The sequence below is a fragment of the Sceloporus occidentalis genome, unplaced genomic scaffold, assembly GCF_023333645.1.
Source record: "Sceloporus occidentalis isolate IW3139 unplaced genomic scaffold, rSceOcc1.0.p SCAF_179, whole genome shotgun sequence".
Lineage (NCBI taxonomy): Eukaryota > Metazoa > Chordata > Lepidosauria > Squamata > Phrynosomatidae > Sceloporus > Sceloporus occidentalis.
This window is the reverse complement of record NW_028317159.1, coordinates 156,476-170,859: the sequence shown is the minus strand read 5'-3', so window position 1 is coordinate 170,859 and position 14,384 is coordinate 156,476. Positions and strand designations below refer to the sequence as shown.

General features: G+C 43.1%; 3 protein-coding genes across 3 annotated transcripts; 1 reads left to right on the top strand and 2 right to left on the bottom strand.

Annotated features, from left to right (window-relative positions):
• Nucleotides 1-204: 204 nt before the first annotated feature.
• LOC149278809 (bifunctional arginine demethylase and lysyl-hydroxylase JMJD6-B) lies at nucleotides 205-4,643 on the bottom strand. Its single transcript, XM_089501697.1, has 6 exons — nucleotides 4,515-4,643; nucleotides 3,179-3,567; nucleotides 2,577-2,863; nucleotides 1,837-1,972; nucleotides 1,105-1,243; nucleotides 205-336 (listed from the first exon to the last, which is right to left on the bottom strand). The coding sequence occupies exons 1-6, from the start codon at nucleotides 4,641-4,643 to the stop codon at nucleotides 205-207; spliced, it is 1,212 nt and encodes a 403-aa protein (XP_089357823.1).
• Nucleotides 4,644-5,158: 515 nt separating this feature from the next.
• Nucleotides 5,159-9,770, top strand: LOC149278808 (histone-arginine methyltransferase METTL23-like). The gene is made up of 5 exons (XM_089501701.1): nucleotides 5,159-5,233; nucleotides 6,173-6,277; nucleotides 7,824-8,064; nucleotides 8,153-8,237; nucleotides 9,599-9,770. The coding sequence occupies exons 2-5, from the start codon at nucleotides 6,194-6,196 to the stop codon at nucleotides 9,768-9,770; spliced, it is 582 nt and encodes a 193-aa protein (XP_089357827.1). The 5' UTR covers nucleotides 5,159-5,233; nucleotides 6,173-6,193.
• A 3,215-nt stretch (nucleotides 9,771-12,985) lies between these two features.
• LOC149278807 (serine/arginine-rich splicing factor 2-like) lies at nucleotides 12,986-14,056 on the bottom strand. The gene is made up of 2 exons (XM_089501698.1): nucleotides 13,701-14,056; nucleotides 12,986-13,286 (listed from the first exon to the last, which is right to left on the bottom strand). Exons 1-2 carry the CDS (start codon nucleotides 14,054-14,056, stop codon nucleotides 12,986-12,988), a joined length of 657 nt encoding a protein of 218 aa, XP_089357824.1.
• Between the last annotated feature and the right edge of the window lie 328 nt (nucleotides 14,057-14,384).

The window sequence follows — 14,384 nt, the reverse complement described above, 5'->3', positions numbered from 1 at the left end:
TAAAAACAAACCACATGCCGAACTAAAAATATATACCTTTTAAGTCTCTGCATGTGCAAATTATTGTACAATACATTGGCATTGAAATTGTTCAGCAGGTACGCGGCAGCAGAGGGCTGAAGGGGTTATCAAGACTCGGCCCCCTTTTGCATTTGAGGGAATAGGCGTTGTGACAATTCTATCCCCGGCTCTGGTGGGGCCGTGTCACCTGGAGGAGCTACGTTCTTTGCTGACGCAGTCATCCTGGGTGGACGTGTCCCCGTTCCCCATCCCACCACACGTTCTCCTCTTCTTTTTGCGGTGCGATATTGCTTCTGTTCCAGAGCTTGAGTCATCCTGTACAGAGAATCGAGAGTTGATATTGTAATAAAAAAAAACAAACCCAAAAAACCAAACAGTCACATACAAATTAAAATACCCACAATGTCCCTTTTTGTACCTCTCTAATGGCTCTTGAAGTAGGACAGGGGAAAGGAAACCTTTGAAGGTTATTGCTGAACTATACTATTATACTAGGAGGTGAAGTATGAAGTCAGACAGTTACTACTCACCTGTGGGACACTTTTAGATGACAAAATATCACCATTTTTATATATTAAAACAAAAGATTGTAAGGACAGCTGCAGACTTCAAGTCCTCGCAGGGTTGTAACTGTCTTTGTTTTATGGTTACACTCACTATATTCTTTTTGCATCTGCAGCTTGATTTCTGCCTGGCATTTTTTGACCTCTACAGAGGTTATGGTCCGTTGAAAGATCACACTTTGCAGCATTGTATTAAATTCTGGTCCTACTTGCATATTTGTACAAAAACAGCTGTTAAGAAACTTATTTAGGAGTTTTGAGAGATGTTTTGGAAGCGGTTAATCAGGTGACTTCTGCTTGGTGTCACCGAGCCAGCAATAGGATTTGGACGCACCACTGATCCATCAGACTAAATCAGACTCACAGCTGAAATGGGCATCGCCTTACAGTGATGGCATCACCTATTATCTCTGCGTGTCAGGCGGGATTACCACTCAACTTCACAATCTGCTGCAGGGAGAGAAGTACGTTTTTCACCCATGTCTCCTTTTTGTTCTGGTTTTAGTTTTTCAGACCTTACCTCAGAACCAGACTCTGAAGAACTGGAGGATGAGGAGCTGGAAGAATCACTGGACGAGTCTGAGGCGATGCCAGTGGATTCCTGTAGATCCACAGAATCCGCCAGTGCTGCGAGATCCGGGAGCTCCTGCTTCAGGATTCTAAGGGAGCGAGCAGGCACAAGAAAGAACATTACGTCATTTCCCCCAATCCACGGCAGGTTCTGACACTTCTTTATAAATGGTAAAGTATGGGTTCAATGACAACTCCAAATATTTAAATAAATTACTTCGGAACAAAAAGCGATCGATATTTGAGGATGCTGTGTAAGCGAAATCTTCATGATGTGGATGTTACTTGAAAGAACAAGCACCTTATTGCCATTTAAAAATGAAAAAGCATCTTACTGCTTACATCTCAACTTTGTACTGTCCTAATGGATTCAAATAAAAATACTATTTTGGGGACAAGACCAAAAAGGTGTGTTCTCTGCAAGCTTGATCCCTGTAGTTCTTGGGGGCTCTTATATTAGACCACAAGAAAAACTGGTAACCAGCCAAACTACTACAGAAAAGAGGTTAGATCGGGGGGAGGAGGTTAATGCGGCATCAACACATGCACTGTATGCAAATTACGCATTAAAGAAAGATAAAATTAAACATTTGACCGCTATAATTCAACATCAATCATTCTGCTGCATGGAACGGGGGTGTATTCGATACATGCAACCGTCTCATTAAAACTCCCATCTCACCTGTACCATTTTCTTGAAAGTTTTGGTCTGCCTCTTACAGTCTTGTGCCAAACCACAGGAAAGTTGGTACAGCTGGCAAAATTTTGGGTAACGGCAATAGCAGTGTCCAGGTTCAGAACAACATGCCACCAGCCACCTGAAGACAGAGAGTCTTAGTCACTTTAAGAGCAATGAATAAATCCCGGACTCGCGCGTTCCTTGGATCATCCTATCCAGAGATTGGAGGAACCATCGCGAACAACACAAATGTACATATTGCAAACAAAGTGGACAAAGTCTGGAAGCAAAAATGTCAGAAATCCAAGCGGGTGATGGGTTTGAGCTTGTGAGTTTTAACATGCAGGTGTGTGTGTTTTCGCTGCTCTCACTGCATGACTTTCACATACTTTGAGTCTGTTTCCTGTGTGGCGTTTGTTCACCAAACAGATGGAATATTTCTTCTCACCATAAAATATGCACTTGGGAGTATCTGGCTGGCCACTGACAACGCAGGGTTAAAGATAAGAAATATTTGAATGACATCCCAGGGATTCCACCCAACCACTCACCTTTCTTTCTCTGAACCAACAGCGGGCTGGGGAAATGGGGGCACATGTGCCGCACCTCCCCTTGGAACCTATATCATTAAAAAGAAGAGGTTCATGCTGCTGCCCCCAGGAAAGCTGGGCAATTAAACATGGGGTTCAATGTAAAGCAAAAAAAATTAAAAAACACAGATTCTAGTGGAGATGCCCATTTACCTGGCACAAACACGGTCTCTCCCGGCTTCTGTAAAATCTCCAGAGGTTTGAATTCAGCCGGCCAGGTTGGAAGCAGCGTGCGTGGATAGATGACATTAAACCAGGTGATGGCCTCATCCTGTTGGTTGCCCCCCTCCTCCCGTGTCACTTTGATCAATTCACGGGGTGTGTTGGTAGGAAAGAGGCACCAACGCTTGTGCCCATGAACTAAGGAGTTCCAGGCGCTGGTGCCTAGCGGGTCAATGTGAATTCCAGTTCCTGAGCGCTGAGGACCCATCACAAACCACCTAAAAAAAAAAAGAAACATACACGAAGCTTAGCTATTGCATTTTGTTAATCCAGTGCAATATGCATATATAAAAATACTACTATACAGTACGGTATATAGGGATAATCCTTTCTGAAGGCTGCAGCAAGCGCCATTTATATTGGAATAAACAAAGGGAGGCAAAAGTGTAGTTCCAAGGGACCACAGCAAATACTACTTTTGACAACTTTTAGGTAAACTGTCACCACCACAGCTTTTAGCTTGGTAAATATGTGTTATTTTGTAACAAGCTATGATATATATATATATGTGTGTAATGAAAACAGAACCGTACCTGTATGGAGGACGTCGTTTCTCACCCGCATACTGGAAGAGATCATCCCGAAAATACTTTGGCACCACATAATCGTCCAGCAGCTTTTTCCTCTTTGGATGCTCTCCATAGCTGCTGTCAAATATGTACAAAGGACTGTCATCTCCCGTTCCCTCCATGTAGTCTATGTAATATTTCATCTTCATTTTAACAGAGTAACCATCATTGTCCTCCCCGCATTTAAACTTCTGGTTGCGGTACTTGCGTTTAAGCCTTTCCAGCGTCCATTTTTCATGGGCTGGCCAGCCAGCTTGGGCATTTAGGATCACTACCGGTTTATATGGCTTCTCGTATCGCTCAATGAATTCCTCCAGCGTGAGCTGGGCAGCATCCACGCGCTCAACATTATCCTGTAAAGAGAAGAAACGTACGGACCATGTAAGCAAACCCTTAAAAGTTTAACTTTGGATCAATACTTTCTATGGAATCAATAAACATGGCGAGGATCTTTTTTGTAGAGAGTGTCTGTTGAGATCCTTCTGCCATCCATAACTCTCTTCTACCAGGATCCCAAGCATCTTTAAATGGTGTCGCATCAATGCTTGGGTCACTTTTCACCTTTAATGCTCTATATCCTCATCAAGGTGTTAACTTACTATTGTAAGAGTCCCCAGAAACCAAAATTAAGCTTTCAGGCAAAGTGTATACGTTTTCCTATTATTACCATTAAATGGACTTACTATAATGAATTGGGGGGGGAAATGCTTATTTGATGCACTTATATACATGCGTTAAGTGTTTCTGGATTTATTTGGGGAAAAAAATTATGTTTCCAACTGGTGGTACTTTTTTTGCTGACATTCTCACCATTCTAATATTCACGCTATCAAAACTTTACTTTCGTTTTAAACCATTTCCTAGCCATCTTTCTGCCCATGGCCAGTGCAGCCCCCAGCGCCAGGTGGCCCCGATCCCACCAGTTCCCCAATCACTCGAATTAAACGGTTTAGTTCAGGATATAAACTATAGGCCTCTAACAAAGAAAGAGAAAAAACAAAAGCTGGCTTCCAAAACCCTCTGCATGGCTAGTAAATCCTAATGGAACATGCCATCCCTGTCTTGTCAATGGAGACTTATTACAGCCTCCCTCACACACACACACACACATATATATATATATATATATATACTGTGGGATTTCGCCTCCTCTGGTGTCAGCCTGCACTCCATCCCAAACTGTGGTACCCGGACAGGAAGCCAGCATCCATCTTCTTTTATCTCCCTCCTCCTCTTCCATGCTATAACCCCGTGCCGAGAAGTGATGTAGTAGCCCCCCGCACATAGGCATGCGTCTCACCCGTACGCTGCTTGGGCTCAGGCGGTAAACCTCTGCGTAGTTGTGCCGGCACCAGTCTTGGGAGTCCTTAAGCTCAGGCCTAGCAGAGCGCTTCGCCTCCTTGATTCTTTTCTTACTCTTGTGGTTCATCCCTGAATTTCTCCGTTCCGGTCACTTCTTAGTTCCGGTAACCGAGCACACCGCTCCTCTCCAGAAGCTTCACGGTAACTCCTCCCCGCCGCTCTCTATTGGTGGAATGAACCCAGGAAGCTCAAAGATGTCCGCTGTGGAGCGACCGGGCGTCCATCTTAGGAAGGGCAGAATATTATACGCGCTGAAGGACTGACATACTAAACAAGGTCAAGTGTTTTTTTTATATTTATACTAGAAGGCATTTTCACTGCTGTATTTATAAGCCAGAAGTTGTATTCTCCGTCTAATGTATCGCACCCAATATTGAGTTTGCAATTTTTTTCCCAATTATTTACTACTGATGCGTAACAAGTTAGTGTGCCTCTAGCAACATGGCGTCGGTCATGCCACCCTCCCCTTTTACGTAATTAGAATGCGACTTCGCGGTATCCCACGTGTTTAGATAACGGGATACAATGTCTTTCTACCCGTTAATAATGAGACAAAACGATAACCAACGGGTTGTGGTCCGAGAATATATATTCCGAGAGGAAGAGGAGCAGGGTCTGGAAGAAGAGAAAGGAGAACTTCGAGTGTCCATCCCTGAGGTGCCTCATCACACCGGCCGTGCCATGGTCTACGTGCAGATCGGCAGGCGCAGCTTTAACCATGACATTGCCGGAAAGGAGTTGTACCACTAGGGATAGAATAGCAAATTAACCAGCAGTACGAACAAAATAAGGGTGGATTTCATTTTAAAGATAAGCTCAGATATTATCAAGGCCTGACCCAGGTCCGTGCCCCGTGCTGCCCCTCCTGGCTCTGCCGTCCTTGCTAAAGGAGCGCCAGGAAATGACATCATAACCCAGCGTTCTGTGTCTTATGGAGCTTCAGGTTAATCGGTGCTCCTATATTTTTGCCTTTTAATATATATATATATATATATATATATATATATATATATATATATATATATATATATATATATATAGTGATTTATAGGTACATTGAAATTCACATAAAAAAAGGTAACCTTGCATATTATTTTTGAGAGTTGCAATTAGTGCATCATTTAATGCTGTCTTCAAAAAGAAATCATAGATGGCTGACCCTTAAAATAATTGACAGGGATGCATTACTATACCATTCTATGCGGATCTGTGATATATAAAACAGTATTGAATAAGTTAGGATTTCTGGTACTCGATGTGTCAATCAGCACATACATTTGGATGGCTTCCTTTGAGATTGATCTACGGCAGGAGAGTCTTTTATTTCAAGTCACTTGGTTCGCAGTTCATTACAAGAAGAGCTGAGATTGCCCTGCATACTGTATAGTTCAATAGGTTAGGAGAATTTTGAAGACATTTCACTCTACATGATACAGGGCAAACACAGATTCTTGGAGCCAAAGCTCATTGGGGATAACCCTTCATAATGTATACTGAAGTCAGGGAATTGAAATCAGAGCAATCCAATATTGTAACCAAAAATTGCCCATTATATTGGTTATGGCCCGTAATAATTGTTCTGTTTTTGTTTTTCAGGTACTAGATTCCCAGTATGGGATGCATGTTTGGCCTTGTGCTTTGGTGCTTGCACAGTACGTGTGGTTTCACTGCCAAATTCTTAGAGGCAAGATGATTTTGGAGGTAATCCAGGCGTATATGTCCAAAAAATTCACATCTGGCCATTTCAAGATTTATTCCATTTTTTGGCCTTAAAGCAGGTTAAAAAGTACAGAGCAAACATCTTCATGATTCCAATCTTCTATCCATTTCCTTGCTGGTTTCTTTTGCCATAACTTCCCAGCGTCCACAAGTATTCTTGGAACATACGAGGAGCTGTAAAATAATTATTCTACTGTTTATTACCCAGTGTCTCCGGCCCTGGCAGGTGCATCGTGAGACAGGCCGTTGCTGCTGTGTCCACATTGAACTTCCAAATCCTTCTTCATGGAGAGATTCCCATAAAACAATGATTTGCCATTTTATGGCAGCAGACCTTTATGTTTCTTATACTCATCCAGCAGTCACTGTAGGGATTTTGTGTCATATTTCCTTTTACCATAATTCTAATTTCTTAATAATGATCATACCTGGGAACTCTCCGGGGTTGACCCGGAGATTGCCGGGTGAGCGCTGCTCCTCCGGTTCTCCGGGTCAAGACCCGAACCCTCCAGGTCGCGGGGGTCTTGACACGCCCTGCTCCCCACCAATTTCCCCTTCAAATGGGGGTGTTTCCCGCTGCCGTCAGCAGGACCGCCCATCTACGTCAGCGGGACCGCCCACCGACGTCAGTGTGCAGCCCTGGCCGCATCCTGCAAGGAAAGGCTCCGGGTAGCCGGAGCCAAGAAGTTCCCAGGTATGATAATGATGTCGTAATCCTCCCCTTTCAAACGTTGTAAGTTCTATTTCCTCTTCCACCTTCATGGAAAAGCAAAGGATACAGGTATATAGAATGTAATCTCCAAAGCGGGCCCACCATTCTTCTTGGGATCTTTAAATGAAAATGCCATAAGAGTAGATTGCATCTATCGGGCAGGGCGCTCAACTCCTGCTTTGTGTCTTTCTGTTAAGTATTTGTAAACCATCCTATATTAAAAAAATGCACAGGAATGTGAAATATGTTCATAGTAACGCATAAGGGTTAATAATAATATTAAGGTTGTTTACCGTAAAATAAAATAATCTGAAGGAACATTACAGAATACCCCATTTGTTACATTCTTCTGGGTCAGCAGCTGAACCCAAGTTTGAACGTCACATGCTGCTTTTGTGGACATGTCCCCTGTTGTCTGATCAGTGTAATAGTTTGTCTTTAAATTTGACTTCGTTTTTTTGCGGGGTTGGGGGGTCAGGATTTACTTACTTGTCTTGAACCCTTCCTTATCCTAAGGTTTTCGCCAAGGGAGTCGGCAACTAAAAGAGGTGTTTGGCTTCAGCGGCCTTGTGGATTTGGTGCCACATTTTTAAATTTGTCTCCAAATTGGGTGGATGTTTTTAACGTGTATTAAGTACTATTCATTAAAAGTAATGGATGTATTTGGGGGGGGGGGGCAGGCAAACCTTTGAAGACATGTTGAAGACCTGTTTAGGTAAATGATTATTTTCTGTATCAAACGCTGTTGCCCACGTCCGTTGCGATAGCCTAAATTCCCATATTTTGATTGTTTGCGTTTGTACCATTTTGTCCCAGATCGGAGCTGGCGTTAGTCTTCCTGGTGTTGTGGCAGCAAAGTGCGGGGCTGCTAAGGTGGTTTTATCAGATTCAGCCGAGATGCCCCGGTGTTTGGAGAACTGTCGCCGGAGCTGCGAACAAAATAATATTATTGGAGTCCCAGTTGTTGGACTCACATGGGGAGAAATATCGCCCGATCTGCTCGATCTACCGCCTGTTGATGTTATTCTGGGATCTGACGTCTTTTACGAACCAAAAGGTAACAGATCGAGCGCGTACGTTTTGAAGAAGCCTGTAGCAATCAGGCAATGTCTTTATGGTGTGTTTTAATCCCAATGCTTCATTAGATTTTGAAGATATCTTGATGACTGTGCGTTTTCTAATGGAAAGAAATCCACTCGCCCAATTTTGGACAACCTATCAAGTCAGAAGGTACTTTTGTTATTTTTCTTCTTGTTTCTTTTTGTTTGGGGGGGGGGGTTATAAGATACCTGCTCCAAGACATGCAAAAGGTGGGTAAGCTGAACCTGTCCTGGTTTGTAGAGCTGGTGAATGGGCCAAGTTGGCCTAACCTAAGCAAACACGGGTTATTGTCCATGTTCAGGACACCGTGACGACCCATTGCCGGATATGAAGGGAATGGGTCTGCCAGACTGAACCCGGCCATTATCTTTATAGAAAAGTAATCATATAAATGATATTAGCTAAAGAATATTAATGTAATCGACATGTTAACAATTTAAAATATAATTAACCATATTAAGAACACTTGTCAAGAAACATCCACAGGAAGCAGGAAATTACACTTCTAGTCCTGTACAATTCTAGCATTATATCATAATAAAATAGAAAACAAACACATATATTAGTTTTTGAAAACTCTGACGGTTACTTTAGCTTATTGTGTTTACGTTTAAGAGTTTACGAGTATTGATGCTACCCTGCAGGATGGAGTCTGCACATCACTTACAGCCTTCCTGTGCCATCCCCTCCACTTACACATCACTGCTATCACACACACACATTCATTCATTCACTCATATACTGATTCACAGATGCTCATTCATCCTCTCATTCACAGATGCTCATTCATTCACAGATACTCATTTATTCCCTCAATCATGCATACGCATACTCATTCATACATCCTCCCCCACCCCCTTACCTGAACTGCAGATTTCCCTGTGCCGCTCGCAGACATCCGCAGAGGCCACTGCTTCCCTTTGCGTTGCTTGCACTCTGTGAGAACAACTTCTCTTGTCCCTCCCGGGGAGTCATGTGATGTGAATTCACGTCACTCCGCTGGGTTCCTGCTTCCCCCGGGCGGCACAAGAGACGGCAGAGGTAAGCAGCAGCAATTGCCACCCAGCCCAGGATTTTTGGCCATTTTCGGTTTTTGGGAAATTTGCCGATCACGCCCTTTTTGGCTGATATGTGCAGAGCCTTTGTGCACACCATAGGAACAATCTCATGCTCCAGTATAATGCATAGTTACGTCAGTGAGATTTCTTCAGTCTTCCCATCCTTTAAATTATGTTATAGAGGGCCAGCTCGACTCTCCTAGCTGGAGAAAAAGTTTTTTTTAGTTTTTGCCCTTCATAATTTATAGTAAAGTAACGGGGAAAGCACAACGCTACTGCCAACTCTCCCTTTAGTGAATAATGTATTTTACTGGTAGTCACTGGCGTGGAAATGACCAAAAACCTTTTAGGAATTTTTTTTTGGCAGCACATGATATTGCGTACCATTAACTTGTAGCGTGTTCATATGATTTTGTGAATATTTTTCCCCAGTGCCGACTGGTCCATCGAGTCTCTGCGCTACAAATGGAACCTAAAGTGTACCCACGTTCCTCTCAACACGTTTAATGCCGATAAACAAGGTCTTGCTGGATCTGATCTTCCTGGAAGGCACACCGTGCAAATGTTAATTATCATGTTAGATGAAGAGGCTACCAGAGGATAAATGTATTGTTTTGCTTCATGTTTATACCTCATTATTTACCCTCATAAATACTTGCATCTGTATTTTAAAGCTCTTTAATGCCTATGAAATCTGGTTATCGCCTTTAATATTTCACTAGAATCCGCTGTGTGTTTACACAGAAAGCCTGTCCCTTTCACCCCCCACTGCATTGCAAGACACAGTTTTATTCCCCCTCAAAAGCAGCAGCGGAGTATTTTCATAAACATTTTCAGGACGTTAAGCTGTTTTAAGATATAAAGGTGGAAGTTGTTCACCTTATTTCCCCAAGCCTACCAAGAATCCCTTGCGGTTATGGCAGCACCACAAGCCTTCTGGTTGGTCTGGTGGATGTAGATAAATGTTTAATGCTTCTGCTATTTGCTTTACGTGGAAGGGTTTTCCATCACCATAACTCTTGTTATTGGTATTTAAAGAATAGCTGCATGGATTGTGCAGGGAGCTTATATCTGCACCCATATCCTTTCCGCCAGTAAACGGCGTTGCGTTTTCAATGTTATTTAAGTTGTTGTATATAGGATTTTACATTTTTGGAATATTTTGTATATAATATATTGTGCATATTTGGTCATTCTCTCGAATATTTTTGGCATACAGCTAGCCTGTGAGGTCCAAGGTTACGTTCACATCCCTGGGCAAATATTGGATGTTTAATTTTGTATATCATATAGATGATGTGTGGACACAAGAGAAGTTTGCACAGTATGAGCAACACAAGGAAGCAGTAGGGCCCCCTGCAGAAGTCTGCGAGGTAAGGGGTGGCAGAGGTTATATGAGCAAGAATGCAGGATTAAGGGAATGAATATGAATAGCAAGGCATTGGGAGGCTCCAATATTAGCTATATATCATTTTATATATATATATATTTTTTTTTTTTTGCCCAGTTTTGGCATGTTACTTTCATTAAAAGTTTTTCTTTCATAAAGGTGGTGGGTGTGGGGGTCATTTTTGGCCAAGTGAATGCTGAATTTTTGGTTCAGGGCCAGAATTTTGGTGCATCCCTAGCTTATTCACTAGAGTTGGCAAACATGAATTCCCTATACATTAAGGGCCATCTCCATGTGTCTTTGCAAGAACAGCTGAGCCAATTTAGACATACTTTACACAGCACCATGTCACCAGGGCAGACACTTTAAAAACTCCCATGTGCTAATCAGCAGTCTAATAGAGCACTTGCTCTTAGAGTAGAATAGTTAGCGAACAGGTCATCTTTAGCTGGCTTGTAAATGACCCCAGTACAGTGTAAAGGGCTGCATGAATAAGTGATAGATCAGACACGGTGCTTGCAGACAGGAGACCACAGATTTTGTAAAGAAAATTTTATTAACTACAGAAACAGTGGTTATAGTACAGAATGTTAGAGCCAGAAGATCAGTACATACATAGGAATGACACCTGCTTTTAACATTATAAACGCTTACATTTACCATGTTTAAGAGGTTGTTTCTCATCAGCTAGATGTGCTCACTGTATGCTCCATTATTTATATGCAAGGCCCGGGTGACTGGAAGTGCAGTTGTCAGGCATTCTAACAAACTGGACAGCCATTTGTTTTTCTGCACGACAAGGCAGCGTTACACAGGAGCAATCAGGAGAAAACAGGAAACAGCCAAGCACTCTGCACTGCAACACGCCACCTTAACAGCTAACCAGCATAACTCAACTGCTACACAACTGCGCCTAGTGCACAAAAATACACAAGAGAAGAGATTAGAGTTGTAGTCAAATAAAAACACTCCCTTGCAACATTGTCACATTAACATCCCATACAAGACTTGGGTGATCTGATAGCAGTTAAAATATTACATAGAAGAAAATTGACATTTTAAGAACAGATCAATGGTTGACCAATCCTTGGTAAGGCTATCAGTCCAGGTACAGTTCAGCGAAGCCTCTAACATACCTTTTCCCCACCCGCTTTATAAACACTTTATGAACTGAAAAGAATTACCTCAAAATATCCAAGCCAATAATGAAATCTGTAGTCGCTCACATCACTAAATTACAAGAAATTTTTAACAGCAACATAATGGCACAGAGAATGTAAAGTCTGCCACAAGGTTCAAATTATACAATAAAAAAAAAATGTATTCAACAAAAAATCATACAAATAACCACCTTTTCGGTAGCTGTTGCTTGCTCCATTTTTTTTTCCGTGGGCCGAAGGATTACTGAACGATCATCACCACAGTGATGTCCAGTGTGTTGGTTTCTTTATGAGGAATCTGGTGATGTGAGAAGAAAAAGACAATGAGAACGGGAAAACGTTATAACGAGCGGCTGCTGCCTTCAGGTCAAAGACAACGAGGCAAGTTCTGAGTGTTTTAAGCGACAGATGGTAAGTTACCGTCCATTACACTTGAAACATACTGGAGATGTTTTGCTACAACACGTTTCAGAGTCAAGGTAGAGAATGACCTTCAAATACGTGTATTGGGGCAGAACTAGATGTGGTGCTTTGAGTGTGAAGGAATTGAACCATTGCTGAAAGAAACAGTTAAATTAAAGACACACTATCCTTTATAAAAGTGAATTTCCATAGAGACTGGTAAACGTTATTTGCTGCTCACACAATTTGCAAGTCTTTAGTTTTAATGTAAACAGAATGCTATAGACATGAATTATGTAGACCCGCCAAATAGCGTCTGCAGTTGTGATAAGCTACACATTCCTCTCCATATTGCAGGACTGTGTCATCTATACAATAATAAACTTAGTCCAGAAGATCCAGGATAGTGCATCTTTAACATCAGACACAAACCTGCTCCAATACACACCCACAGAAACTGGTCCCTGGAGGATCAGGAAAAACCACTTAATATCTGCAATACAGCCCAATACTCCTTAAGCAACTGGAGCCCGCAGCTTTGAGGGGAAAATGCAGATATTGGTTTAAACAGTCATTGAAAGGACACCCCAATATACAGCACAGCATCAGAACCCATCATTTAAAAACTAGATAGCTTTGCATTGACCAAAAGTCCACTTAACATTTTTCCCCCCAGTAACTCTGCTTTAAAAAGGCCATATTTGAAGAACCCCACAAGTAACATCCTTTACGTGGTTTAGAACTTCAAGTATGGCCTCTCTGCAGATTACGGACTGAAGCCAACAGGCTGAATTTGTCACATCACTTTCAGCTAAAAACAAAACAAACCCCCAACAAGTAGCACTAGGAAAAGATTTTACCTCTATCCTATGAAGACACTGCTCCTTCCTCTTCTGGAGACTTTGGGGGACTCGGGGACCTTGATTTGGATTTTGAGTGTTTTGGTGGGGGCGGAGTGGTCCTGGATCTGGACCTGGACCGGGAACGAGATCGTGATCTAGACGCAGACGACGACTTGGACTTCGACCTCCGAGCAGAACGAGACTTTGAGCTGGAACGGGTCCTGGACCTGGTGCGAGAGCGTGATTTGGACCGGCTGTAACGTGACCGACTGCGAGATCTTGATCGGCTCTTGCTTCTGGACCGGCTGCGACGTCTTCTCCTTGGGCTAAAACAGAGTAACATTAGTCCATGCTGCACATTATCTCACAGCGCAATACAGTTTTCCAGCACGTAACATCAATAAAGTAAAATTACCTAATTACACAAGCTACTATAAATACACCCGTATTCACACCCAACATGCTGCTCAGAAGCCGCTGATCGGCCGCTTAATATCCCCATGGGTTTCTCGTCAAAGCAAAATGTAAATGAGCGGCATAAGGAAGGCGGCCATTTTGGAAGGCCCACGTGGTCAGAAAAAAAAAAACCGAACTGACTCTCGCCACCAGTTTACACAGGGCCATGGCGAAAATTCGCCCCCACACCGAATTACAACGTTATCGTTCAGCAAACCGTTAACAATTAGCACTAACTCATCAGGTAAACCTCCCGCGACAACCGACTCGTACACTTAAATTACCTTCGACTCCGACGACCGTAATCTCCGTATCTCCGTGGAGGTGGACCGCGTCGCCCATGGTGGGAGTCTGGGGGCCGCCCGTACCGGGCCATCTGCACACGCAACTCTCTCCCGTCTAACACCGCACCGTCCATGGCGTCCATCGCATCTTCAGCGTCGCGTTTGTCGTGGAAGCGAACGAAAGCGAAGCCTCGGCTTTCTTTTGTGTAGCGGTCTCGGGGAATGTAGACATCGCCGACCCGCCCGTATTTCTCGAACACTCGGCGCAGGGTCTCCGGAGAAGTTCGGTAAGTGAGATTATCCACTTTCAAAGACGTCATACCTTCGACGTCTGGAGGTGGACGGAAGTAGCTCATACTCATGAAACCGCTAAAATTTGCGATCACACGACATCAACACCAGCTAAACGGAGAAAGACCTTTATGTTGAGATGTTGGCCCAGCACACGGACACTGCTCGCCCGTTCCGCTCTTAAAGCCGTTTCACAATGCTACAAAATGGCGCCTGCGAGAAGATGGGCTTCCCGCTCTCCCCGCCCACTCTTATTTGGACCAGTTATAGTCCCGGAATAGTTAACGCACCTTGATTCCATTGGTCAAAGTCTTCCTAGTCCCCTCCTTGCCTCACCCTTTCTTCCTTGCAACATGGCGGATTACCTATCACGTATTATGATGTTGAATGTTA

Coding starts and splice junctions, on each gene's coding strand:
- LOC149278808 (XM_089501701.1), top strand. CDS start 6,194: ATGCATGTTTGGCCTTGTGCTTTGGTGCTTGCACAGTACGTGTGGTTT. Junction 8,065..8,152: donor CGTCTTTTACGAACCAAAAG/GTAACAGATCGA, acceptor ATGCTTCATTAG/ATTTTGAAGATATCTTGATG. Junction 8,238..9,598: donor ACAACCTATCAAGTCAGAAG/GTACTTTTGTTA, acceptor ATTTTTCCCCAG/TGCCGACTGGTCCATCGAGT.
- LOC149278809 (XM_089501697.1), bottom strand. CDS start 4,643: ATGAACCACAAGAGTAAGAAAAGAATCAAGGAGGCGAAGCGCTCTGCT. Junction 3,568..4,514: donor TGAGCCCAAGCAGCGTACGG/GTGAGACGCATG, acceptor TTCTCTTTACAG/GATAATGTTGAGCGCGTGGA. Junction 1,973..2,576: donor AGAGACCGTGTTTGTGCCAG/GTAAATGGGCAT, acceptor CTCTGTCTTCAG/GTGGCTGGTGGCATGTTGTT.
- LOC149278807 (XM_089501698.1), bottom strand. CDS start 14,056: ATGAGCTACTTCCGTCCACCTCCAGACGTCGAAGGTATGACGTCTTTG. Junction 13,287..13,700: donor TACGGTCGTCGGAGTCGAAG/GTAATTTAAGTG, acceptor ACTCTGTTTTAG/CCCAAGGAGAAGACGTCGCA.